This window comes from Drosophila gunungcola, assembly GCF_025200985.1.
Source record: "Drosophila gunungcola strain Sukarami chromosome 2R unlocalized genomic scaffold, Dgunungcola_SK_2 000006F, whole genome shotgun sequence".
In the NCBI taxonomy this organism is placed as follows: Eukaryota; Metazoa; Arthropoda; class Insecta; order Diptera; family Drosophilidae; genus Drosophila; species Drosophila gunungcola.
In genome coordinates, this window is record NW_026453168.1 from 4248312 (window position 1) to 4274543 (window position 26232).

Consider the following 26232-nt stretch of genomic DNA (forward strand, 5'->3'; position numbering starts at 1 on the left):
GATTTATAGAAAAATCTAGCACACGATATGGATTACCTTGAGTATATTGTCTACTACTTAAGTTAGATGCCTAAAAGAGGGTTAGTACAACACTCCCCGCATTTGCTTTTGTCAAAGCTGTGTTCGACTGTGGAGAGTTTTAAAATTTGTTTAGGCCTAGTAAATATTGAAATATAATCACTTAACAGGTGCAGTTTCTTTCACATTGCAGTGTTTGTTTCGCATTTAGTTTGGCCCGTCCCATCGCTAGATCCACTATTTACAGGAAATATGTTGAAAAAAATACGTGGTTCCGGCAACTAGAAGGCCTGTATTGGTCGATAGAGTCCCGTGTATCCGCAGAGCCGGGCTCGCAGTGCCGGAATCAGGAAGGCGGCCAGCGAGATGTCCTTGAGCAGGTCGGCACACTCGCACACCAGCAGGTACATCTTGTCGCCCTTCTGCGAGGTGCTCTTGTGCAGCGCGATGCGCCGCAGTCCCGCGGCACGTGGCAGATACCTGTAAGGAAGCAATAATCAGACGGGTTTAATAAAAAGTCTGCAGCGAAATTAACATCTCACAAGCTACAATCTCCAAAGCAACACTCATCAGTTTCACTTTTAGATAACAGACATTTTTAGAACAATTAATTTAATATTTACGTTCTTACAAAGATAATAACGAGTGTAGGAAATCATTATATTAACAAAAAAAATGACTAAGTTTCACCCTAAAAAATAATTTGTATTGATTAAACTAACACTCACAAATCATAACAACTTAACAAATTGTCGAAAACACCTGCAACATAAAAATATACCCCTAAATTATAAAAAAGCCTATAAATTGCGATTACTATTTTTCATTAATGGGCTGGTCTCATCTCTTAGGTCATTTTAGCCATTTTTGGAAAAATTAGCATAAAATGTAAAAAACTTATTCAAGCTGATAATTTGTATAAAATATACATATATATATATAAAATATATATTTGATAAATTTCTTATCACGAGATAGAAACGGCTTTTCAAAAAAGTTTTTAATTCCTAAATGTTTCCAAAACTATTAATAAAATAAATTTGCCTTCTTTTTATACAACAAAACAACAAAATATTTTATAATATCTAAGACCATTTTTGTTTTCTAAGCAGCTGCTTGGCTTTTAAATGTTATAAAAAAAAATCAAAACAAATGTCTAAAAAATGTATTTGTCAATTACTGTTGTTCTAAGTGTACCTGTACAGCATCCGGGCGCCTGTCCAGTAGAGCCAATTCTTTTCGAATCGTTCGCCATCGTCGCCCTCGAAAACCTGCGGAATTAAAATTGAATTTTTCATGAAAATGAGCAATCCCAGCTGGTGTGTTGCTCTACGAGTGTAGTACTCCACCTTGAACACGCTAATAATGTAGCCGGTGGCGGCGGTCTGCGATTTCTTGAAGCTGCCGGCCTCGTTCGAGGGCAAAACCAACGGCGGACGGCAAATGGCCGCCACCTCGCTATAGAGATCCAGGGTGTGGGCGGCAGTGTATCTGGCAATGAATTGGAACAGAAATGGGAGAATAAAAAGGCATTTGGCTGTGCCGATTGAAGCACCACTCACTTGAGGGCCTTTGGCTCGAACTTGGACAGCGAGGAGACGCGCAGGCCGGCGTAGAAGCTGGAAGGATCCGTTTGCAGCGTATTAATCAGGTAGTACGAGATGAAGGGGAACTCGGCTGGGGAAATGGGGAATCTATGTTATATTATTTTCAAAATTTATGGGCACTCGTCTCACAGTTCTTCTCCATGTTGGCCAGTAGCATACCACCCACCGCCGTGTTGGCCTGCTGCACCTCGGTCACCAGTTCGGCGGCAATGGAGCGCTGCTTCAGCAGCGGATGCGACAGAGGCGACTCCATCACCGGATCGATGGCCTCCAGGGGACTCATCAAATGCACCAGGATGCACAGCTTGGGATCGGACACTTCCAACACGCTCAGCGGACTAGTGGCCTTACCCTCGGCATTCAAAGCGGGCAGCTGAAAAGGGATTCAATATAGAGTATTTTGTGCCTAACATTGCCAAGATTTTTCTTAATTTAATTAAATCATGTTAAAGACATTTTATTCCTTGAACTCAGAACAGCTTTTAAATTTCGTTTGTTTTTTTTATTTTTGCTTAAACATAACAATTCATCCAACGATTATATTTCCAGACGATGGATCGTTTGTGGAAAACCCCTCGAAAGGCACGCGTGTGGCTGACTCATTCTGGGTCTACTGAGATTAAAGAGTTAAGGCTCTGATATCAGCACGATACAAGCGATTCAATCGATATTTAATCGATCAAATAGACGCCGCAAACCACCCACATAGATAAGAATGCGCATATAAAAGGCCCTCTCTCTCGATCGTTCAATATTCACTACCAGTTCGGCAACCAGTCAACTACTACTTATCGAAATGGTGTCCTCCTCCCAGCTGTTCCTTGTGGCCCTTCTAGGTCTGACCGCAGCTAGTGCCAATCCGGTGGTGCAGCAGGCGGGCAGCGCCCAGTTCACCTCCGCAATGACCGAATTTCTGCAGGCCTTCAAGAGCATCATGCCCTGCGGCTACGGAGACATCCCAGTGCTGGCCCCGATTGTGAACCCATTTTACGAATTCAACGTTGCCAGCGATGACTACACCCTTGTGGGCAACGTGAGCAACATCCGCATCCAGGGTCTGGACAGCTTCCAGGTTCTGAGTGCCAGCGACTACGGCAAAACCGGCGAGGCCGCCTACGACCTGCTCTTCCCCAAGATTCAAGTGCTGGGCTTCTCAGAGGTCGAGGGATTCATCAAGACCGGGGGCTTCAAGCTGCCCATCCGCCAGAACGCCGTGATCAACGAGGCTCTGTTCGACCTGCGCTTTGTGGGCAGCTACCGCTTCGCCAACAGCCTGACCAACTCGTCGGGTCTGCGCATCGTGGACTTCAAGCAGTCCATCTATCTGGCTGGCGTGGAACTGGACAACTGGAACACCCTGTGGAACATCTCCACCAACAACTTCTGGAACCGCTGGATGAACACCCTGCTGCCCCTCGCTCTCCAGGAGATTCAGCCCAACATCACTGACTTCCTGTACCAGAACTTCCTCGTTCCCAAGATCAACGATCTGCTGGCCAACGTGAGCATGGCCGAGATGGTAAACTACTTCCAGACTCAAGCCCTACTCTGGACCAATGCTAGCTGCCAGGCTTAAATAATCAAATAAAAATATAGAGCAAGCAAAATAACTTAAAGGGCTCATTTTTGGATGCATTTCAATTACGAACAATTTTACGAAAATTGTGATGTAGTTTTGTAGTATGTAGTTTTGCATTCGGTTTTAAAAGTCTTTTAGAACTTATTCTTTGCCTAATTGAAAACTTTGACTATGGGAAATAACCGCTACCTCAAAAATTCTATTTCTTTAACATATAATTTTACATGAATAAAAATTCAAGATCCAGATTTAACGAACTGAAGATTAAGATCTCAAGCTCAAGAAGTAAAGAACTCAAAGGTCATAAACTATGGACAAGAACTTATGGTCAAAAACTGAATTTGAACTTCTTATTGTCAAGAACTCAAAATCTAAAGCCCAAGGTCAAGAACTAAAAGTCAACCACTAAAAATCAAGAATTCAAGATCAAGAATGTCCGTCTGTCCGTATGAACGTAGAGAACTCGGAAATTATAAAAGTTTGAGGTTTGGTACTTGAAATGCAGATTCTAGTAGTTCCAACGCACCGCAAGTTAATTTTACGCTCACTCTAACGCCCACAAAAGGAAAGAGTCTGTCTTGTTACTTGAGACGTGTAAGACTTTAGCTCTGGACTCTGTGTGTGTGAGTTTAGATAATATGTATCGGTGTCTTCAACAAATATTCAAATTCAAGCTATTATTCAAGAAGATATATAGTTTATAAGTCCTCTGCCGCCGCTCTGCCGCTGCTCGGCGAGGCAAAACGAAAAAACTGTTAATGGGGGTGGGTGTACTGCATGCTCTTCGCTTCTAGTGTTGACTAAGCAGTTCGACAGATGGCGCCACCTAAACTTCCGATTGTTTTGTGAAATTTGTTAGCTAAGTAACTGTTATCCACTAGTCAGAATACTCGATTATAGCGTTCTTTCTTGTTTTCGTTCAATTTTCCGTATTTTAAGTGCATCCAAAAATGAGCCCTTTCAGTTATTTTGCTTGCTCTATATTTTTATTTGATTATTTAAGCCTGGCAGCTAGCATTGGTCCAGAGTAGGGCTTGAGTCTGGAAGTAGTTTACCATCTCGGCCATGCTCACGTTGGCCAGCAGATCGTTGATCTTGGGAACGAGGAAGTTCTGGTACAGGAAGTCAGTGATGTTGGGCTGAATCTCCTGGAGAGCGAGGGGCAGCAGGGTGTTCATCCAGCGGTTCCAGAAGTTGTTGGTGGAGATGTTCCACAGGGTGTTCCAGTTGTCCAGTTCCACGCCAGCCAGATAGATGGACTGCTTGAAGTCCACGATGCGCAGACCCGACGAGTTGGTCAGGCTGTTGGCGAAGCGGTAGCTGCCCACAAAGCGCAGGTCGAACAGAGCCTCGTTGATCACGGCGTTCTGGCGGATGGGCAGCTTGAAGCCCCCGATCTTGATGAATCCCTCGACCTCTGAGAAGCCCAGCACTTGAATCTTGGGGAAGAGCAGGTCGTAGGCGGCCTCGCCGGTTTTGCCGTAGTCGCTGGCACTCAGAACCTGGAAGCTGTCCAGACCCTGGATGCGGATGTTGCTCACGTTGCCCACAAGGGTGTAGTCATCGCTGGCAACGTTGAATTCGTAAAATGGGTTCACAATCGGGGCCAGCACTGGGATGTCTCCGTAGCCGCAGGGCATGATGCTCTTGAAGGCCTGCAGAAATTCGGTCATTGCGGAGGTGAACTGGGCGCTGCCCGCCTGCTGCACCACCGGATTGGCACTAGCTGCGGTCAGACCCAGAAGGGCCACAAGGAACAGCTGGGAGGAGGACACCATTTCGATAAGTAGTAGTTGACTGGTTGCCGAACTGGTAGTGAATATTGAACGATCGAGAGAGAGGGCCTTTTATATGCGCATTCTTATCTATGTGGGTGGTTTGCGGCGTCTACTTGATCGATTAAATATCGATTAAATCGCTTGTATCGTGCTGATATCAGAGCCTTAACTCTTTAATCTCAGTAGACCCAGAATGAGTCAGCCACACGCGTGCCTTTCGAGGGGTTTTCCACAAACGATCCATCGTCTACTTCATAGCTGATAAGATCGGTAGCAACACATGTTTTCCTTACAATTGGAAGTTCTAGGAAAGCTTTTTTTTAATTGATAAGCTTTTTACAGTGATTGATTAAATTTAATAAATCGAATTAATTGATTTTGTATTATAAATAGGGTACACTGATAGGAGTTTTAATAATGACTATGTTATAAAATCAATTTTTAATATTGGATAACTTTTCAGAAGGTTAAACTTCTGAGCGAATATGTTTAATATTAATATTATAGCTTCAAACGCACACACAGACATGCCGAAATCGTATATCATTTTGATGCTGACTTAAAATACTTATAAACAAAGCGTAACGTTGGTAGAAACCACTTAAGAAGTTTTACTTTAAGCTAAGAAAGTTACTCACCGGAATGCCAGCTGGCAGGAATCGATCCACACTGTGCACGGGAATGATGAAGCAGTCGCGATCCAGGGTGGCTAGTGAGATGGGTTCCGCTCGTGTGACTCCCGAGTTGGCGCCACCGCCAAAGTTCACTGTAACGTACAGTAAAATACCATTAATACTATGCCACCAAGACGAATTAGAAATATTATAGTTAGCCATTTAGTTGTAAAAGTACATAAAACGTATTAGCCTGAGGCAAGCTAATGATGATCGCTTTAAAGCCCAATATCCTTTTGTGAGCAGAGTTTAATAGGCATTTAGCTGGAGTTATAGGAGATCGATCCCAGAGCCTTTCTTGTAGTGCAGGTGGTTCCCCTGAAGCTTGCCGCAAAATACTGAAAGCGAGGCAAAGCTGGTAAGCGTGTCTCCGAGAACATGTCTAGCTTTCAGTATTTTCACCAACAATCAGATATAGAAAAGGAAACAAACAAAATTGGAAACAAGACAGAACTTGCGAGTAATCACATTGAAGTACTTAGTATTGTAGAAGAACTCTTGAGGTTAGCTACGTACAACGTGCAGCAAAACATTAATTTGGGGGATTGACTTTGAGTGGGATTAGGGTGTATTTCTTTTGGGAAGGTTGTGGGATTGGGGGGTGGTGCAACATAAACGGGGTTTTTAATTGGGTTGGTGTTTGAGTGTGTGTTTTGGGTGAGCTGGCTGGCGAATGACATTAGTGTTGTTTCGAGTTTTGGGCAGCAACAACAACAACTATAGTTGAGATACCGCAGATCAGAATCGAAACTAGATCTGCTCTCAAGTTTTTCATTTTGTGAGGGGGGGAATCAAACCTTGCCGCGTGGCTGCAGCTGCGGCCGCTAGCAATGTTGTTGTTGCCGTGGCCACCGTTGCATCAGCGTACCCCAGTGTTGTTGCTGTTGCTGTTGCCAATAGATGCTGCTGGTGCTGTTGCTGTTGCTGCTGCTGCTGCCGCTGCAGTTGCTGGTGTAGTTGCTGCTGTAGCTGCTGCTGTAGCTGCTGCTGTAGCTGCTGCTGCTGCTGCAGGCGGATCAGGCTGTTGCTAGCACTGTTGCTGCCACTCTCCGTACCCGGTCCGCTACTGCTATTCCAGCGCATCAACGAGACGGACGGCCGGCGGTCGACCAGCGGCTGCGGAATGTCCAGCTCGTAGGGCAGGTTGCCGGGCAGGGCCAGCGAGGGGGCGGTGCTCGACAGCGGGGTGCTCGGGATGCCCGACAGGGCGCTACATCGTTCTGAAAATTGGAGGCTCTCGATACTTTATATGCACACAAAAAACACAAAACACGAAACACAAAAACACACAGCAAACAGAACAACAAAACTGAGGATGGGGGCAATGTGGGATGTGGGAAAATCTTACACTCTGTGCTTCGGTTGCTGGATAAATTGGGTGGATTTTCTTGAAAAACAGATTTTAGGGGCGCAATACAAATTGAATTTATTAAAAAAATAGTTTTATTCCTTAAAATATTTGCGGCTCATTGCATTAATAAAAAAAATTATTTAGTATAATTTCTCAAATATTTGTATACGTTTTATTCAATGGGTTTTCACTCTTTAAACATAAAAATATATATTTTCATAAATTCATAATTCTTATTTTTTATAATACTAAAGCACTTATTTGCTTTAATTTTTTGCAAAAATACTTTATTTATTAATAAAAAAAAAAAAAATTAATACAAAAAAATGTTTTATTTCTACAAACTTGTTAAGCATCAAAAAAATTGTTTTTAATTGTAAGGATATCTCTTTGCCTAAAATCTACCCAAATTGTGCTATATATATATCAAGTGCAGGGGCAGGAGATGGACTGAGATCCTTTTCGTTTGCTGATTTTATTAACAGTGTGGGCCAAAACTAGACACATTCATCAGTTTGTTGGGTTAGTAGGCTCTGCTGCCGCTGCTGATGCTGCTGGAAAAACTCCTTAGGCCTTGGTTTCCGGCTCATACTGAAGGTCATTGCCAGAGGTGGAGGGTGTGGAGGTATAGTTAAACGGGAAATCAAATAGTTACTTACATACGCTCTCGCTTTTGCTTAGCTTTCTGTGTGCTCTATGTGCCCCTTAAGCCAAGCCAACTGGAAACTGGAAGATTAGCTGATGCTAACAGTCACACACTCACCTCTTCACACACTTTTTCCCACACGAACACACAATAGCTGAGAAGGCGAAAGCGATAGCCACTAATTTTCACTAAAATACTTAGTTTTCACCAAATAGTTTAAAATAATTTTCCTTATCTATTCAAGAAGTAAGTATTCTCAAAAAAACATAAAAACGACCTAAAAAGGATTAAAATGAATTACATTTTAGGAATAATGAAATGAAACTGTCGAAATGGACCAAATATAACGAAAAATTACCTTAACATGTGTGGTAATTATTCTTCAATTTTAAAACATTCTAGTCAATTTGACATTTTTCAGGTCAATACTCATAAAATATGTCTAATTTTAAAACATTTTAAGTAATTTTGGTTTTTTTTTTATGTTTTTTGAGTGAAATAGTCTAGTTACTATATTAAGTATTTATAATACGGGCTCAATTAGGCCGCCATAAATGGCCCACCTGCCAGTTGGTCGTTTGAAAAATTGATGAAAACATTTCAATTGAATGCCCTGCGAATGGCTGTAATGCAAATGTCAGGTTAATGGAGCACAAGTAACTGAGGGTCAGGCTCAAGCTATTACAAAGGGACCAAAGTAATCAGGAGAGACAAGGAGAGGTAGAGAGAGAGAGAACGAGACAGAGAGTGAGCCATGTTTGTGGATGATTGAAATGGACGCTAGGCTAAAATCTCTACAGTATACTATCGAAAGAGTGAACATGGGTATTGAGTATAAAAAAAAATCGTTTACTCAAAGTCTATAAATTAATTTAATTTCGTATCGCAAGACATGAAAGTTTAATAGTATACGAAATTGTTGCAGTATTCTTCGTTTTTGTTTAAACAAAATTTTATAAAAACTGTTATGAATGTTTCTTATTTATTTTTATTATTATAAATTATGAGATGGTCCATTTAAATTTCAAACAAAGTCATATGTTAATTTATCTATAATAAGTATTTTTAATTCAAGGCATTATTTTCATAAATAATACTCTCTGCAGAGTATAAAAATGTGAGTGCTAAGCTATCAACAACGCTTCTAGCCGTTTTCTTTGGATAGTTTAACTTAATATATATATTTTGTTATATTCCCTATTATAATTTGTTCACTCCTTCGATGGTCTGACTGTAAGTGCTGCTGCTGTTGTTGTTTATGCTGCTGCTGTGGTTGCTTTTGCTTTTGCAAGGCGAACGACAATTTACCTTCGCCCACATCGTAGCCGGGCCGGTTGGGCGAGAAGAACAGGTGGGTCCTGTAGTGGATCTCCTCCGGCTGCTGGACGAGTCCCATGTCCCGGGAGCGCTTCGTCCTGTTCGCCTTCGATTGCAGCTTCCCTCCTCCGCCGCCCGATTTGCTGGCCCCCTCGCGGAAATTCTTGCGAAACATTAAATTCATCGTGAGTTCGGTGGCTCTTGCTTCGGGGGTGAACTTGTTGATAATGGCGGTGGTGCTGTGCCGGTGGTGGTGGTCGTGGTGGTTTATTGTGGTTTCTCCTAATTGTTGACCGTCCCTCAGGATGGGTTGTGTTTGTCTGTGTTTTTGTCTGTGTGGCGGTGCGTGTGCCTGCCCTCTTTGTTATCTGATTTGTCGTTACTGTCGTTTCATTTGAATAACGCTCAGCTCTCGCCGACCCGACCGTTTTTTGTTTGCTTTGTTATTTGGGCCTGCATTACATTTAATTTCTGTTTTAAAGGACCAGCAATTTATTTGCATTTACCGAGGTCACACAGCCCGGTATGAAGATAATGCTAATTATTAATTTTGGCTTCTCGCAGCTGCCGTTGATGGTTATTTATATGCAGAAAAAATATAATCACAACTTAACCATATTTTGGCTATTTTTTGATTAATTATTAATTAAAAATATTTATATAAATAGTTTTTTTTTTAATTAGGTTTTTTGTTAAAATATATTTTAAAATTTTTTTTTTTATTAAAGTTTTAAATACTATGTTTTAGTATATTAAAAGTTGATTATTTTGGGTGTTTATAGGTTTAAATAAAAGGCATAACTTTTAGTCACATTTAAATTTATATCAAGAAGGTGACCATTTTGAACTTATATCGTTTTGGTATTTTAGTCACCTTGCTCTAGAGTTAGTTTTTAGTTTAAACCAAGCACGCGAATATTATTTCAGCCCGCTTAGTTCGTTGACCTGTTACATTTGGCCAACAAAAATGGCAGCAAACACTTTCGGGGCTAAGTGAGCGTACACGAGTACAAAAATGTGTGTGCAAGTGGGCGCGAGTGTGGCAACGGCAAGCGGAAATTGCCAGTTTCCGGCTCAAAATTACTTAGCCCAACCGAACCGAACTCACTTGCAGGATACGCGAACTCGAGCTCAAGTTACCCTACAACACGTTAACAGTGCAAAAAAAAAGAGAAAAAATAGACCAAATAAAATTCCAAATGCTCGGCAATTACGACTGTGTGTTTGTGCGAGTTTAATTAGTTCAAGACACGGCGCAATTAGTTTTATGGTCGCTTATTGATTGCCTTGGTGCGATAAATTTAGACAGCTGTTCGCTGGAACAGCAAGTGGGCGTGGCGGGATACGTGGGCGGGTACAAATTGAAAAGTGCTTAGCTAACAATATGCTGGGGCCAATTATAATCAGCTTTCTGGATTAAATTAAGCATTAACAACAATTGAAATCAATTAAAATATCCGAAAAGTCAGCAAAGGAAATCGAAGCGAAATCAGGGGCAATTTCTTTCAATTAAAATGAAATTTTATACAGCTAGCAATAATTCAAATCAATATTACCATATAAGCTTTAGGGAATTTTCAGGCTTCAAAATATGATTTTAATAGATGAAATAATCATAACACTTATAATAAGAGTACTTATTTTGTGACAAATTGCTCTCATAATTTTAATCTATTTTGGAAACGAACAAAGTAAATGAAAAGCACTGTGAAATTGCCAAAAATATTTTCTTCAGCTAACAATCATTCTGCAAATATGTTTTGAAATTTTAAGAATTCCAATTAGAAATTTTTTTTTTCTTAAACAAACTGAACGCCAGATTGCATGGAAGTTAATAAAATCTTGAATAGCTAGCAATAATTCAAAAAATAATTAGCCCATAAAGTTTAAGGAAAATCGTTTTGATGAAACTGATTTTGCCAAGCTAATCATCAGATTAACCATCCGCCCCGTGTCGCAGATGAGTATACTGCCAAAATGCATTACTCAAGCATAATTCCTTTCGCAGCCACTTGGGCATTTCCTTCAACACCCGAAGCGGATTCCCTCCATCTGATGCCCCGTTTCGAAATCCATCAACCAAGTCAATCACGCAAGCCATCAACTGAGGCGAGAATCAAATGGAGAACAACAATGGAAGGGATCGTAAATATTTTTACAACACTTTCAAGTGGCTGGCCCAACTATAATTAATTCTTTTTACGAGCCCGGTTACAGCAATAATGTCCATCATTAAATGAGGACCCGAGAAAAACACATATAATACAAACAATAAGCGAACGAGCGAAACAATCAAGAAGCCAAGACAAGTGTGAGGGATAATAACACACACGACCAAAAGGAAAATGTCGCTTCATTTTCTGGCCAAAAATAAACAAGCTAATGACATAAAAATTTTGCGTTCTGTGCTTTGCCAAAATAAAAACCAAACAAGACGAAGAGCCACGAAAATTATAAAATTAGATTTTCATGTAGAGAGGGAGCTGCGCGTGCTGGGTTCGTTTCTTTGTTTTTGTACTAGGTCATGGGATATACGGCCCTTGACCTTGGCTGTAACACCACTCTACGAATGCATTGTGTTTGTGTATTTATCTGTTGTTTTATTTTCGAGAATGATTTGGGTTTCGTGCAGGATCTGAGTATGGCAGATACATACATATAGATACATGAGGACCGATTTCTACAGCTAAGCAATCTAAACGCTGAAATGGTAGATTAATATTTTCTTGATTCGTGTTTATACATTTTGGGTGTTCCACATTTCAATCCATTTTGCACATATATTAAAAAAGAGAGACTGAACCCGATATATTTGGAATTTTTTACGCTCGATCTTAATGATTTGCCAGCACTAACAGTCATTTAGTTTGCACTTTTCTTGAAACGATTTTATTTTGTACCTAATAGTTCTATTCTAATTTTTTTAAGATTGTAGTGGTTGTTCGATTTTTTTTATATTGATAGTATTTTTTCACTATTAAAGAGATGATTTTTTATATATACGTCCCGCTGTTTATTTAATAAGATATATATCTCATGAATATGAAATTTTTTTGCATTTTTATTTGGCCCACATTTATGGCTCTTGGCCGATTGACCAACCAGTTCAACTGGTTTCAGGTGACCAGAGGCCAAAAGCACGAACGCACTCAGGACACAGTGACACCTTTGTCGTTTTAGCGAATTTGTGTTTGCTTGTTGGGCGTATGCGTAATATTCTACACTAATTAGTTTAATTTCACGTAGGATTGCCAGAGTCACGACACTTAAACGGTTATTATTTAGATTTATGCGTCATCTAACGTTCAATCAATAGAGCGATTGGTAGACCTTGTCGTTGGTGTGGGACTCATTAATATATTTCCTATATTCACACGCTTGTTTTGTGTCCCAGAAAAATAGGAAAACGTTTGGCCTGCGACGCGACAAGAAATCAACTGGCACTTGGAGAGCTTTTCCGCTTTTCATGCTTTTCCTCCGACGCGACTGCTGACAAGACGATGTGGTCGATGTCAGATCGCTCATCGTTCGCTGGGCGAGCATTTTTCATTAACTTTGTTAAACTTATGAAATTTTACAGCTAAGAGCCATCTGAGCGCTGTGAAAAGCTCGTTCTCGTCACTTGTTGCGTATACGCCGTGTGGGACGGACACTCAACGCCAGGTTTCGGCACTTTTTATTCGTTTGTTGATTAATCAAATATTTATTGCATTGTATATATTTCATGTGTGGGAAAACGCTTGACCAATGTCCAATGCCCGCTGGAAGTTCTTTACGGCTCGACCAATTAATGGCAAGTGAAAATGAAATCGAAAATGTTCCCGTGGCAGGAAAAAAAAACTGAGTGGTTCATTTTTATGGGTTTTCCTATAAAACTCAGAATATGGAAAGCATATTGGTACTCTTACCTTGAAAGAGGCTTTAATATTTATTTATTTTAAGAATAAAAAAATTTTTCAAACAAAATTAAAAAAATTAATGACTTGTTGCTAAACAACAATAGATTTAGTTATAATAATATAATTTTATTTCTTGGTCAATTAAAAACCCTTTTTTTTAAGCAAAGGTATGGTAGTAATTCACTATCAACAGTCAAATATAAATATTTTATAAGCAGGGTGTTTAGAGGTTTTATCTTTGATGTACTTTTTGTTTCTCTTTGTATACCATTTATAGGTTCTGTTCACTGTAGGTCCTTTTTTTTTGGCTTGTGCGCTGCGTGTTCTGTTCCCCGCTCGACTTTTTATTGATTATGTGTTGTTCCTGTTCTTGAAATTCCCTTCACTGACAGGGGCCCCTCCTTTAGTCCCAAAAGTCCTCACTGGGAAAAGTTTGACTTTGGCATCCGGAAGTCATTCGCTTTTTGCTGTTCGTTCTGTGGCTTCTGACTAATTGGTGGCTCATAAAAACAGACAATTTTGGTTTTTGCAAAGGAGTATATACCCGTTTTATATGATTGGTATTTGATTTTCCTAGCTTTGTTATTTCATTAATAATTTTCCCCAGCAAATTCGTATTGAGTCCTTATTATATTTGTCAATAATAATTCGAAATGGTAACACATTAAGACATTTCTGTTTCAGAAAAATAAAGCACAATGTCTGTAACCCTAAGAATGTGGCTAGATATATTTACTCGCTTACATTAATAATTTATTCCCGGCAAAATCCTATTGAGGCCCTTATAAATTCCAATCAATTATTCGAAAGGGATGTTTTAAGACATTTCTAATTCAGCGATTAGTTTGGTAATGAGAATTATTCCTTGAATATTTATTACTTGTTTTAGGATAATTTGCTGCAAATAAAGCAGAAAATAAACCATTTGGTTGGCATTTCTCATGCAGCTGGCCAAATCCCCAACTCAGGTGCATGCACATTTGAAAGGCTTTCGTTTTTGTGGCTTTCAACTGGCAGGAGAGCTCGGGGGACGCAATGTGATTTACATGTGTCTAAGCCGCCTTCATTTTCTGACCCCTCGATCCCCTCGATCCCCTCGATCCCCACCATCCCCCAATCCCCCCTTACCGCACTTGTCATGCAGTGGGACTTAGCTATGTGAGATGACCCTGCCACAGACCCAGGCTATATTATCTCCTCTTCTGCACTTTACTCCTCTCCTTGTTGCATGCAACATTACTGCATTTTGGACTGCGGCAAACAAACACGCAACTTGCCACTAAGTGCTTAGCAAAAAAACAAAGTTAATCAGCCAAAGAAATGTACTAAAGAAACAACAATGCTACACTGACAAAGCAAATATTTATGTACAATATAAAATTCAAACATTATGATTATCACTATTGAGTTCAGTGACAACCAAATTTAAAATATTTTATAAATATATAAACTTGAATAATTGTATTTAACATATTTTAAGAGAGACAAAATTAATTTTAAGTTCTGCTTTTTCTTTCACTGCTGGCTTACTTGTAGTGATCCATTTGTGTTATGTTTTGTCTCCTGATTTAATGGCTTTCTAGATTATTTTCCATGGATTTGATTAAGTACTTAATCGGAGTTGGAGATGCCATAAGCCACAAGCCCATAAACAATTTGGCCAAGAGGCACGGGCTTTAGCCCGTGATCCAAATGAAATTCTATGCTTCATAAATTTAAATGAATTCCGTTTTCATGGCCCACTCGAGTGCTCCTCCGGGGAGAAAGTGTCGCCACTTTCATCCATTGTGAATCTTTAGTTGGCTTTTAAGTTACCCTGTTATGAGCTGCTTAACGTGTGCATAAATTTACTCGGGCCCTCTATCCGTTCGCCAGCCTTTTAGTTTTATTTTGCTGTGCGGCTCGTAACTTCCACCGTTCTGTTCTTGTTGGTCGCCAGGAAAGGAAGTTGGTGCTTGGCACGTGATTGTGTCTAGCTATTTCGCCAACTGAAATTCCCTCGGCACCCTGATAGTCTTCCACTTTAATTCTGTTTTTATTGAGTTGCGTTGGCTTAACTACACAAATGTCATCTTGATTGTTAGTTATACAGCTCAACTTCCTAATTTAACGCTCCATTTAACAAGCAGCCAAAAAACATAGTTCCTAATTTATGGCATTCATTTAGACAATGTCTAGTTTGCTTATTAAATTTGCCAGCGATGACAGTCACAACATGACTCTGTCGGCTGAAAAGGCAATGTTTTCCAGGGTGACAAAGGGTGTGATGGGAATGTTGATGTCAATTCTAGATAAGTTTTATGTGAGAGACACGTTCCTGATAATAAAGCAAGTTCTAGACATGTGATATCTCCTATAAAGGTGTATACAGTGATTTTAAATAGACATATACTTAAAGAATATCAATTATGTTTTTTGTAGGGAGAACTTCAATAATTGCATACACTATCTTATAATTAAATTTCTTTTAAATATTTTTGTTTTGAAAATTTTATTATAATTATAATTATAATTTTATTGTTATTGTGCTTTTAAATATTTAAGAAATTTTTTTGAAAAATATTAAAACTAGCTTATGTTAAAGTTAAAAAGGTCAAACAAATTATAATATTAAATACATTTCTTTTTACCCTTTATTAATTAAGATAGATAGGAACTGAACTATTTTGTAGGTAGAAAACTTTTTGTATTTAACATGACTTCCCAGTTTATTTTCTATTTCTAAAGTAAGCTATCTTTTAAAACGCATCAAGGTTAATAAGGGGATTCTTAACTTTGACTCCTCTTCTATTAATGTTTTCAATGACTAACACTCACATGACAAATTCTTAAAAATGCTGACCATCCCACAAACACCCAGCCATCATGTGTCCAAGCTGTCAATCCAGAGAGATGATAAAAAAATAGAGTTTGGCTTCTGCTTTGATTTTGATAAGGGGCCGTCAATGAAAACGCGATTGATGGACGGGGAAACTACGAGCTATTGGTGGTGGATGGGGACTGGACTAAAGCCCATCTATCAGGCAGTAAATCGCAATCAAATCCCAGGGTATCGCCGATGTCAGTTGCAGGGCAATGAAAGATTACTTTGGCCCATTTGCAATATGGAATTTAAAATTCCATTATCGCCAGTCACCAAAACGACAAAAAAAGGGAAAATGGGGAAAGGGGAATGGGGAATGGGACCAAAGCAAATTGCAAGTAAATCTGTGTCAGCATTTTAGCTCTGCCTGCATCAGTTTCAATTTTCGCAGCTGTTTTCGTCACTTTATGGCCAACAACGGGGTGGGAATAATGAAGGGAAATGCCCTGCACAAAGGCAGAACATAAATAACAACGTCATACCATTTCCGAGCACATAAAATTGAAAAATGCTGCGCAAATTACGTGTAAATACCAAACAGCAGCCGAAACCAGCAGCGAAATCGCAATGAAAATGCGCGTAAATGTTTCTTTGTGGCCGGAAACTGTTTATGGGTCTGCCTGTATGTGTGTGTGGTTTTCCTCGCCGTTTTTGTCTGTCTGCAAGTGTGTGTGTATGTGTTGGCCATGTTTGCATGAAGAAGAAGAAGGAGAATAAGAAGAAGAAGGAGGAGAAGGAGCAACTGCATCGAGGTTTATGGCGACAGTTGCTGATTATATTCGCATTTGAACGTGCAGAAAACTTTTATGGTAAACAAAGTTTCACTTTTTTATATATATGCGGCTATAAAAAAGGCATCATAGAAACAGTCTCTATAAAAAATAATTAAATCACTTGTTGGGGGGTTTATTTAAGCCACTAAACTTTGTTTTCATTGTCAATTGGAATTATTGCGCTTGAAGAATTTGGCAAAAGGACAATATTTTTATTAATTTTAATATAATGTAGTTAGAATAATTATGTTTAGTCTATTTCAGAACAGCCATGCAACTCACAAATTAAAAAGATTGTACATATTTTCATTTTCAAAAATAGATAATAATGTGTTATGCATAGAAATATTAGTAGTGAAATTGAATTATTTTTTGTAGTCATTAAATTCGTCTCCATTCTCCACATAAAAGGTTATTTATAGCAAATAACCGACACTCAAAATGTGCAACATCTAAATTAGCATAATTAATTTCAAATGAACCGATTATAGGAAAGCACCTACATATCAAACTCATTGGATCATTATTTATTTCATTAAAGACACTTCATTGGGTCAATTTTGCCACAATTTAGCCAGGACACTTGCTATTTGCATAAGATCTGACCACAACAAAGTGCCTTATATCTGCAATTACGCCGCACACACATGGAAATTGTGGCATAAAAACATGTTAGCCATTGCCAAGACCCAAAATGCTGATGTATAAATAATTCCTTACCATTATGGGTATGCTGACACAAGTGGCCGTAACCTCACATAACAAACAGGCAGTGGCAGTCCCCTTTCTTGATCCCAACGATGGCAAACGGTAAATGGCAAATGGCCAAGAGAACGCACAAAATTCGAGGGGCAGAGAACATTTTCACAAATTATACGAAATTGGTTTGCACTTAGAGGTGGCACAAGGCAAATAGGGGATAAACGTATACCCAATATTTATATCCGAGTAAATGGAGGTACATTTGTGGCACTCACTCATGTAGTCGCAGTGGATGGGCTCCGGTGGGCATTCGTTGAGCTTCTTGAGCCAGTGCATCAGGGTGGCCAATTTGGTACGTTTCATATTGGTCCTCTCACAGTCGAGAACATTGGGCTCAAAATCCATGTTCAGCTTGCATTGGCCCGACTCCCGGGCTTTTTTCCATTCGACCGCATTCTGAAACATTCTGCGTCTTCTCGCAACACTTGGCAAACTGAGTCAGAAACACCATTTTCAGGTGTCTTAACTGTCACCTTTTGCCTCACGTATAGGGCCATAAATTAGCCTTAAAAAGGCATTTTCGCTAAAGCCTTTTTCGGTTATGATCGCTGCTGATATGAAACGACCATGTTACTTGTCACTCAAATCAACTGCGCTTCTTCAGTACGCTTTTATTGTTGAGCGACAATATGTAATCCCAAACTAATTTTTACTGTCATTATTCATACGAGGCGCTGAAATCAAGACCCAGACAAAGGCAGTGTCTGCAAATTTATGGTGCTGTCGTTGACACATCTTTTGGCACCGAAAAATTACAGCTCACCAACAATACAAAATCAAAAATTGAGAAATTTATTATGCAAAAATGGCTGAGGCAGATAGGACTGTTTTTTGGGGCATATAAGTCACTAGCTTATTTTGGGACCACCATAAATCAACAAAATCAATCAAGCCGCTTACAAATGTATATTCACAATGCAATTAAATGTAAGTCGACATTTAAAAAAAGGATCTATTTCAAAAGAGCCCAATAAAAACATAATTTCTTTTGCATGCCATTGATAAATAATCAAATTTTCTGCTCAATTTCAAGCATCTTTCTGGGACTCCACTTTTCCCATCGATTTATCACCCACACTCGTTTTATCTTTTTTTTTTGTGTGTTTGAGCTAGCATCATAAATTGCAAATTTTTATGGCAAAATATGTGGGCAATGGCCTTGACAGGCCAAATACACCCACTTCTACCACCCATCCACACGGTGTGCGGTTCTTTCGAGTTTGTCAACTACTGCTAATTATGGCCCTTATTTATGCGCTTGTTTTTGAAATTTGTCAATTTCCGCAGTAAATTGCGACTAATTTTTTTAGATGGCACCACAGCCGCAAAAAGCAATTAGAGACAGAGAGGGATTATGATGTGAATGTGGTCTCTGGTTGTTTGGTTAGAGTTTGGATGCCCAAGCGATGTCCTTCATAGATTTCTTCAGCCAAAATAATGAATACGAATCTGTTTGGGCCGTCGTGAAATATTTATTTGTTTGAGATTGGCTGAAAAAACCATTAATCTCGCTTAACGACTGCAACAAATCAATTATTCCCTTAAGAACTGAACCCTGCCCTTTTCCCCGGAAACTAATTCCGGTGTCCTTGGTCCTTGGCCCTGCTCATTAGAATGGCTTATCACCAGCGAAGTGATGAATGTCGAAACTTTGGCGCAAAACCAACAAATTGTGAGACACATTTTCCGGAAAAGCGGTGGGGAAAAGCGAGTGGAAAGCTCTTAAGAGCGCCGCCCTCGATTCACTGTCAGCGATTTTTCATCCTAACAGCTTCGCATTCATCTCTAATATGCCTGGTTTTTAGCCATGGTGAGCTTATCCTTGTGTATGAGGGTCTGCAACATGAAAACTCAATTTCGTTTCGGCTTCCCTTGCATCGTGTTCCTTATTGCATTTGCATGCTACACAAAATGGGAATGCATAAATAATTAAATAAATTAGAAGCATCGGTGGCCGGAAAAGCCCCTTGTTGGCTTAAAGATTTTCTCAAGCAACTAAGAACTTTCCCCAGCTTATTTTTATGTGACACAATTTCGGGCGCAATATCAAGACATTAGAACTCATTGAAACTTTAAAGTTCTTGGGTTAATCGACGAAACGGAAACTATCTTGGGGAACTCTTTGCTACTCCTTACAGTGAAAGAATTTCAAAATTATTGTTAGTTATAACAATATAATAAAAATATAAAAAAATTCGCTTAATTTATTTGCTTGATTTTACAGTTTTTAAATTAATCATTTTTGAATACTAGTTATTTAAAATATTTATTATCTTTAATAGGTTGAACAATTGAGGTAAAATAAACTTTACAAAATAAACCTATAAGCATCAAGTAGAATTAATTAATTTTGAACTCAAACTCAAAAGATGGTGATCATAGAGTAGAAAGTAATTTCCTTTGCTAAGATATTTTTTATACAGCCATCAGCGAGAATATTCAGTATTACAGACCTACATTTTATGCACCCTAAAGTCCGACTTTTATTTACGTGACTTTCAATTGAATACGGGAATAGAAAAGAAGGGAAAGCGAGGAGGTAGTTTTCTGCCAAGAGCAGAGCTATTCCTTGGCATTCATTTCATTTGCTCCCTCTTCATCAGTCTTCCAACAAGAAAACCTAAAAGGGAGGTACCCCAGCGATTGGGGGCGTGGCCAGCCCATAAATTCCACGTGAGCGTGTGGTGCAGTGGGCTCTTGCTGGGTTCCGCCATCGTAAATGCAGACATTTGGTGGCTGGAGCTTTGAAAAGGGTTTTTATGGAGTCCAAAGAAGGGAATGCTTACCGGAATGCCGTGCCATATGCATTAAAGATTTTTATTGTTAGAATATTACGTACTTATATAAAAAGTATTCAGCATATTTCTTTATGGTATTTTAGGTTTCTGCATAAATCAGAGCGTGAAGCATAAAGGCCGCAAAGTGGATTACGGAAAGGAAAGGAGAGGAAACTGAGAAGAGTTGGTTAAGCTACTTAAGTGCTTAATAGGGCATGAAATCGACGAAGATAAAGCTAAAAAGAAAAAAAGTTTTAAATAAAATAGTTCATATTTATGTGTCAGCTTGCAAACTCTTAGAAAAGTAAATTTAAGCTACAAACTTCTTAGATATATCTTTTGGAAACTGCAGTCAAACTTCCATAACTTTAACCTCCCACTGCCACCAAACAAAATTCGATTTAAAAAGACTTCATTTATATTTATTTTTTATTTATTTAAAATTTTCTTTGTTTGGTAAGCTTTTGAGTGCGTTAAGTTATGGTTTAGTTTTTAATCGTATCAACTAACTCCTCAAAATTGAGGCAATTAACTTAATTGAGTTTAAGTTTATTGAATTTAAGTAAATGTTCTTGGATTATAATATAATTTGGTAGCACGCTTTTCCTTTCTTCATATATCATCACCATTTAAAGTCATACATTTTTATTTTCTATAAAATATTTTCCCACTCTAAGTTTCAGAAAACAGCTTGATGCATTGAAGAGCTTACGATTGCTCTTATTCCATCTGATCTTTAAATCCTATTGCAGTTGGCTGGCAGCCACTAAACAAAATTTATCTCCCATTCAGATGTAATCCGACTTGCCATCAAAGACGAATGACAGCAGCCGTTGGCTGCCCAACTATAACTATACTATATGCGAACCATAAATACTATAAAGTATATATCTTTGCTCCTGAGTCAGCTGTAATGAGCTTGACCTTAGCCCTGCTTCTGGCCGCATCTTTGGCTGTCAGTGACAATCGCTGCCAAAAGATTCAATTGAATTCCTGACCTCAGCCGGAAAAGTCCAAGGCTAACAAGCGGAAAGCCAAAAAAAAACAAGAAAAGTTATCAATTGCAGGAGTTGGCCGGTTGGCCAGAGGAACACCTGCAGTGGCTGTGTGGCAACTGCAGTTGCAGCCGCAAATTGCCACGTGGATGTCGGCAGAGTCATAAATCCTGATAAATGAAGTGGTCTGCCATGTCGCCAGCTACTTATCAGCGTTGTCATTGTCCAGGTGGCCGATGTCCTCCCACTTTTTGCACACCCCACCTACACACAGGGCACAACCGTTTGGCAGGCTTCCAATGACTGTTGCTCGTGTTGTGCGCTAAAAATACCCTGGATAAGGGGTTTGTTAAGCTTTTTAAGGGATTCCACTATATTGCAAGTTCTCGAGGGCATTTGAGCTTCGTTGTTGTGCACTCGATTACTTTCCTTCTAGTTGGCTTTTCAATTTACTGGGTGTTTGTTTTTTTTTGTTTCTCGTAATTTCGCATTGTTATGCTTTGCTATTTGTGCTCGTACTTCTTTCTCACCGCAACATTTTTCCGCATTTTTTTCCTGCCTCACAAATGCTGCTCATGCATATGCAACAGCTCCTGGAAACGCTGCATAAATCATACGTAGCGTTGGCCGACGAGAGAAGGCTTCTGTTGCCTACTTTGCGGCAGGAAGGACGTTCATATTGACTTTTTCTAGCCGGCTGGGCAAATATTAATTAACCAGCCCCACAGAGTGAGAGAGAGAAACCGGCCTTCCATCAAATTCGAGCCACAAAACCGTTCAGTGGGTCAGTCAGATTAACGACATGTATCCATAGCCATATCCATAGCCATCGCAAGTCTCAAGTCCCTTACTTTGTGGGTCACTTTGAGCATAATTATAATTACGAGCTAGTGTGCTTACAACATTTTCCAGTTTGCTGCAGTTGCTGCTCGGTTGACGTTTTTGTTATAGTTGTGGGATGTGAGATGTGGGGCTGTGGGCTGGGTGTTCTGCTTTTCTTGCCGGCGATGGGACCATAAATTTTAAATTAAGTTGCAGTGCCGTCGGCTGATTTTATTGTCGTTGCTGCTGGACGTCGCTGTTCTCGGCTTTGCAATACTTTATTTGCCATATACGGCAGCGTTGACAGCTGCAAACTGGAGCTTGCCTAATTGCAAGCGATGAGAAGGGGATATTTACTATAACTACTAGAAACAAAAGAGATTGCTAAAGGAAATATATCCAGATATTCTAAAGAGCTCTTGATTGATAGACACACAAACAAAAAATGGTTTTAACAATAATTTTCAAAGTTTCAAAATGGCATTGCCGGCTTCGAAGCTAAGTCTAAAACTTAAATAAAAACTGTTTAGAATGTAATAAAATACAATTACGGGGGGTCATTTCATGTCCCTTTTATAATAAAGTTCCACAACTCTGGTGATTTCTGGTGATTTCTGTATCCCAACCTATATTGTCCAGAATCGAATAAGTATTTAAAAGATTATTAATTTCGGCATATGGTTTCATTTCATATGACTACAAATTTTGAAAGAATGCAGTATCGAAAATAATTTCAGAACATTGGTTTAAAAATATCTTGCCATTTACAAAGGAAACCACACTCAGTGTGTGTATTATTATTTGATGTTTAAAAAAAAAGTACTTTTTTTAATCAAAGTTATGATATTTTTTCCCCTGCTTTGCTGTTCTCAAGATTTCAATGCATTCTATTTTGTTTGCATGCAAATCTTATTCCGAGATCTATAATATAAACTATTTAGCTGGCTGGGGGCTTTCCTATGTATCGCTTTGTTTGCAATCAGCGCTGACAAATTGCCAATCGATTTTGATGCGCCAGACATCGGCGTCGGTCCCTGTCAACCAGTCCCCCAGCCCGCTTCCTTGGCGTTTCTTTAGAATCGAAAAATTTCTGTTTGCGTTTTGATGATTGCCGAAGACAATGAAACGACAATCAAAGTCACGTGCCGCCCAACGCCAGCTGCAAAAGTTGCATGCAAATTTGTGCGAAAGAAAAAAAAACGAAACTATATGAAATGGACGATCAAGGGGGGTGAGGGGTGTGGGGTGTGGAGAAAAATCCAAGGTGCAAATAAGTATCATTTTGATTGCCAGGGACAAGTGCTTCGATTGCCAGCCCTCTTTCAGAATTCATAACCCAGCAGAACAAGAACAACAATTGCATGCCAACATCCTGTCTCTACGGGCTCATTAGCCCATTAATGCCAAATGCTTACACAAGACATTTTCCCAGATCTCAGCTCTTGTTCTTACTCAATATAGGTTTAACCCCCAAACATCCCTTTTAAAACATGGCACTATTACTAGCAACATTTATAGGTTTTATTTTCAAAAAAAAATCTGTTATTAAGCCAATAATTATTAGAGAAAAAGTACATTAGTCTTACCAACTATTTTATTATTTTTAGATTTAAAATAAAAGCCTAAGCTGTATATATTTATGCTAAACAATAAAATAAAAACATAAAAAATATAAATAATAATTTTTGCAACTTTTTTTGTCTTTATGGTAAGTTAAGCTATGAATTAAAATATGTTGAGATCCTAGTCTTAGAGATAGGACCACTTTAGCAGAGATTTTTAATTTTCAGGGTAAACCGTTAAAATACCTATAATATACCCAACATTTTTTAGAATTTAAGCCCTTTGCCGACTCATCGCGTTTAGAAATTTTAAGGCAGATTTCGAACACATCCCCTAAAATATTCAGTTGCACTGGGGCCCTCTTGGGTGTTAGGGGGTTAAGCCAATTGAACCAATCAAATGACCCCGAACTCACCTTTATTGTTGCCGGGTCCGTTGGCCGTCTGCAGCGAGGACATCGGGATGGCCAGGCAGTTGCGCGGCGGCGGCGGAATGGCGAGCGCCAGATCCTGCGGCGGCTCGGAGCGCGGACACGGCGTATACGCAATCTTGCTGCCACGTCCCGGCGTCGGACTAACGCGAGCATGCCGCCCACCGGTCACCGCTCCCCCGCTGCCCCGTTCGCTCATCTTCCACACACTTTCACTTTACTGCCAAATGTAATGCATCTCTTCCGCGCAGGGATTTCCGCTGGTCGTACACCTGCAGCCTTGGTTGGTTGCGTTTTCCGGGCTTATGGCATCTCGTCTTCCGGCTGTTGTGCATCAATATCCAAGCACTTTATGGTAATGCTAATGCACGGATTGCGAATGTCACGGGGTTGAGGTGGCTTTTATGCCCCGGCTGCCTGCGTTATTTCACCTGAACTAGTGCATTCAATTGGCCCTTGTATGGAGGAGGGGGGGATGGGAGGTCCGTGTGACCGTGAGCAAGGCTAAGGATGCGGCAAGGACGCACAGGCGACGAATCGAAACTTTACCAAGTCCACAACTTCACGTGCCACTGCAACAGCAGCAGCAGCAGTAGCAGCAGTAGCAGCAGCGCAATAGTAGCAACAGCAACAGCTACAACAACACCAACCGTCGACACACGAGCCACATCCAAAACCGATATCGGAAAAGTGCGACCGCGCGACTTGCACTGCTCGATGTCCTGCTGGCGACTGAGCGGAAAAGTGGCAAGTGGAAAGTGGCCAGAGGAAAGCGACAGCCTCTCGTGCGGGCAAGCATAAAAATAACACGATGCCAAAATACCGACGACAACAGCAGCAGCAGCAGCAGCAGCAGCAGCAGTTGAAGTAGCAGCAGCAGCAGCAGCTACAATGACAACGACAAAGGCCGAATGCGCAGCGAAATCAAAACAAACAAAATACAACGCGGCATATGCCAGACCTCGTGCTCAGACCATCGGAACCTTCTCCCCTGAATAACAACTAAACCCATCCACTTCCCACCGCAGATTTGTACTTTCTCTCCTCGGGAGCATCTTTATTGTCGTAACGCTGCTGGTTGCATTGAGCGAGCTTTCCGCTTTCTGCTGCCGTAAAGCTGTCGAGTTTGGGCTTTATTCATTCACAAATATTAACGGAGAGAGATGCCAGACCGAAGGAACGAATTTCCAGGGCCTATGAGGCGTATGAGCTATTTTTTGTGGAAAAACTAGTTCCAGTTATAGAACTAAGATCGACGGAAGAAAATACCAGAAACGATTTCCAGGGGCTAGCCGGGGCTATTTTCGGGTAAAAACAAGTTTTATTTACTTCACACAAATTGATAAAAGTAAATACCAGGGCTTATGCGGCGTATGATCGATTTATTATATATAAAACTAAAAAGCAAAAGATATCCTTTCACAAAAATTTAAGAAGTGGCATTTAAACCTTAAAACAAACTAGTTAAAAATATTTTGATTTATATTTGTTTTAAATTTATACATATCACACATTTTTTTTGGGAAAGAGGTTTTTAGCTTTTAAATTTGTAAAAGTGAGAAAACAAATTTTTCCAACAAAGTAAACTATTAAAAGTATTTTTACCTTTTTATTTACGGTGGTTGGAAAATAAGAAAGTCACCAAAGAGCTTTAAGCACAGGAAGTACACCTTAAAAAATAATGTAGTAAATTGCCTTAAGCTCGAAAAAAACGGGAACAAGCTTTCAGCCTAACACTTAGGTAAAGCTTAAATGCATTAAAATTTTAAATCATTTTATTTTGAGCGCCACAAATTAAAAGGCGGAAAATGTTAAACAAGCAAAAGTAGTATTTAAAAAAACCCCGTAATACAGAAATAAAATAACACACCCAGTTGAAATTGTATATTCTGTTTTCTTCTTTATTGAGTTTTTGTTTGTTTTGCCTGTTAAGTAGAATAGAATTATTAAAATTGTTTTATATTCGTTTCGTCTGGTTTCTCTTTCCGATTGCACAGATTTTCGTTTTAGTTAATGGAATTAGTTTTGCATTTGATTCTTTATTTGCGTTGCAGAATCGTTTGGGTAGTGGAGATACCCTAATACTTGTCACCTCGCTTACCGGAGTGTTCTATTTAATCATGTCTCAAGGTTGTTTAGTACAAACAGTTTTTAGTTGCCTCTTGGAAATTCATATTCAATAAGTTTAATTACAATTTAGAGCTTAGAAGTTACAGTTCATATATAGAGTCAGTTGTTGTCCTATGGGTGAAATTTTGTTTATCGTTTTGATTAGGTGATCTGGCATTGCTATAGTTAAGTCTGCTACCGCACAGTTGCACTCTCATTTTGGTAGGTAAAGCTTTGGATATTTCGTATTTCGATACTCGACAATAATG

General features: G+C 39.5%; 1 protein-coding gene across 15 annotated transcripts; it reads right to left on the minus strand.

Annotated features, from left to right (window-relative positions):
- Positions 1-194: 194 nt before the first annotated feature.
- LOC128255090 (uncharacterized) lies at positions 195-24676 on the minus strand. Of its 15 annotated transcripts, none has more exons than XM_052984590.1 (10): positions 23840-24655; positions 10079-10111; positions 8962-9133; positions 6712-6876; positions 5621-5748; positions 1755-1998; positions 1581-1695; positions 1368-1509; positions 1216-1289; positions 195-498 (listed from the first exon to the last, which is right to left on the minus strand). In XM_052984590.1, the coding sequence occupies exons 1-10, from the start codon at positions 24008-24010 to the stop codon at positions 300-302; spliced, it is 1443 nt and encodes a 480-aa protein (XP_052840550.1). In that variant the 5' UTR covers positions 24011-24655; the 3' UTR covers positions 195-299. The 15 variants fall into 15 exon arrangements, with proteins under 15 accessions (XP_052840550.1, XP_052840546.1, XP_052840552.1 ...); XM_052984586.1 differs by lacking the exons at positions 10079-10111; positions 23840-24655 and adding exons at positions 11627-11672; positions 12301-12460 and having other exon boundaries at positions 6454-6876; positions 8962-9423; XM_052984592.1 differs by lacking the exon at positions 6712-6876 and having other exon boundaries at positions 23840-24654.
- Between the last annotated feature and the right edge of the window lie 1556 nt (positions 24677-26232).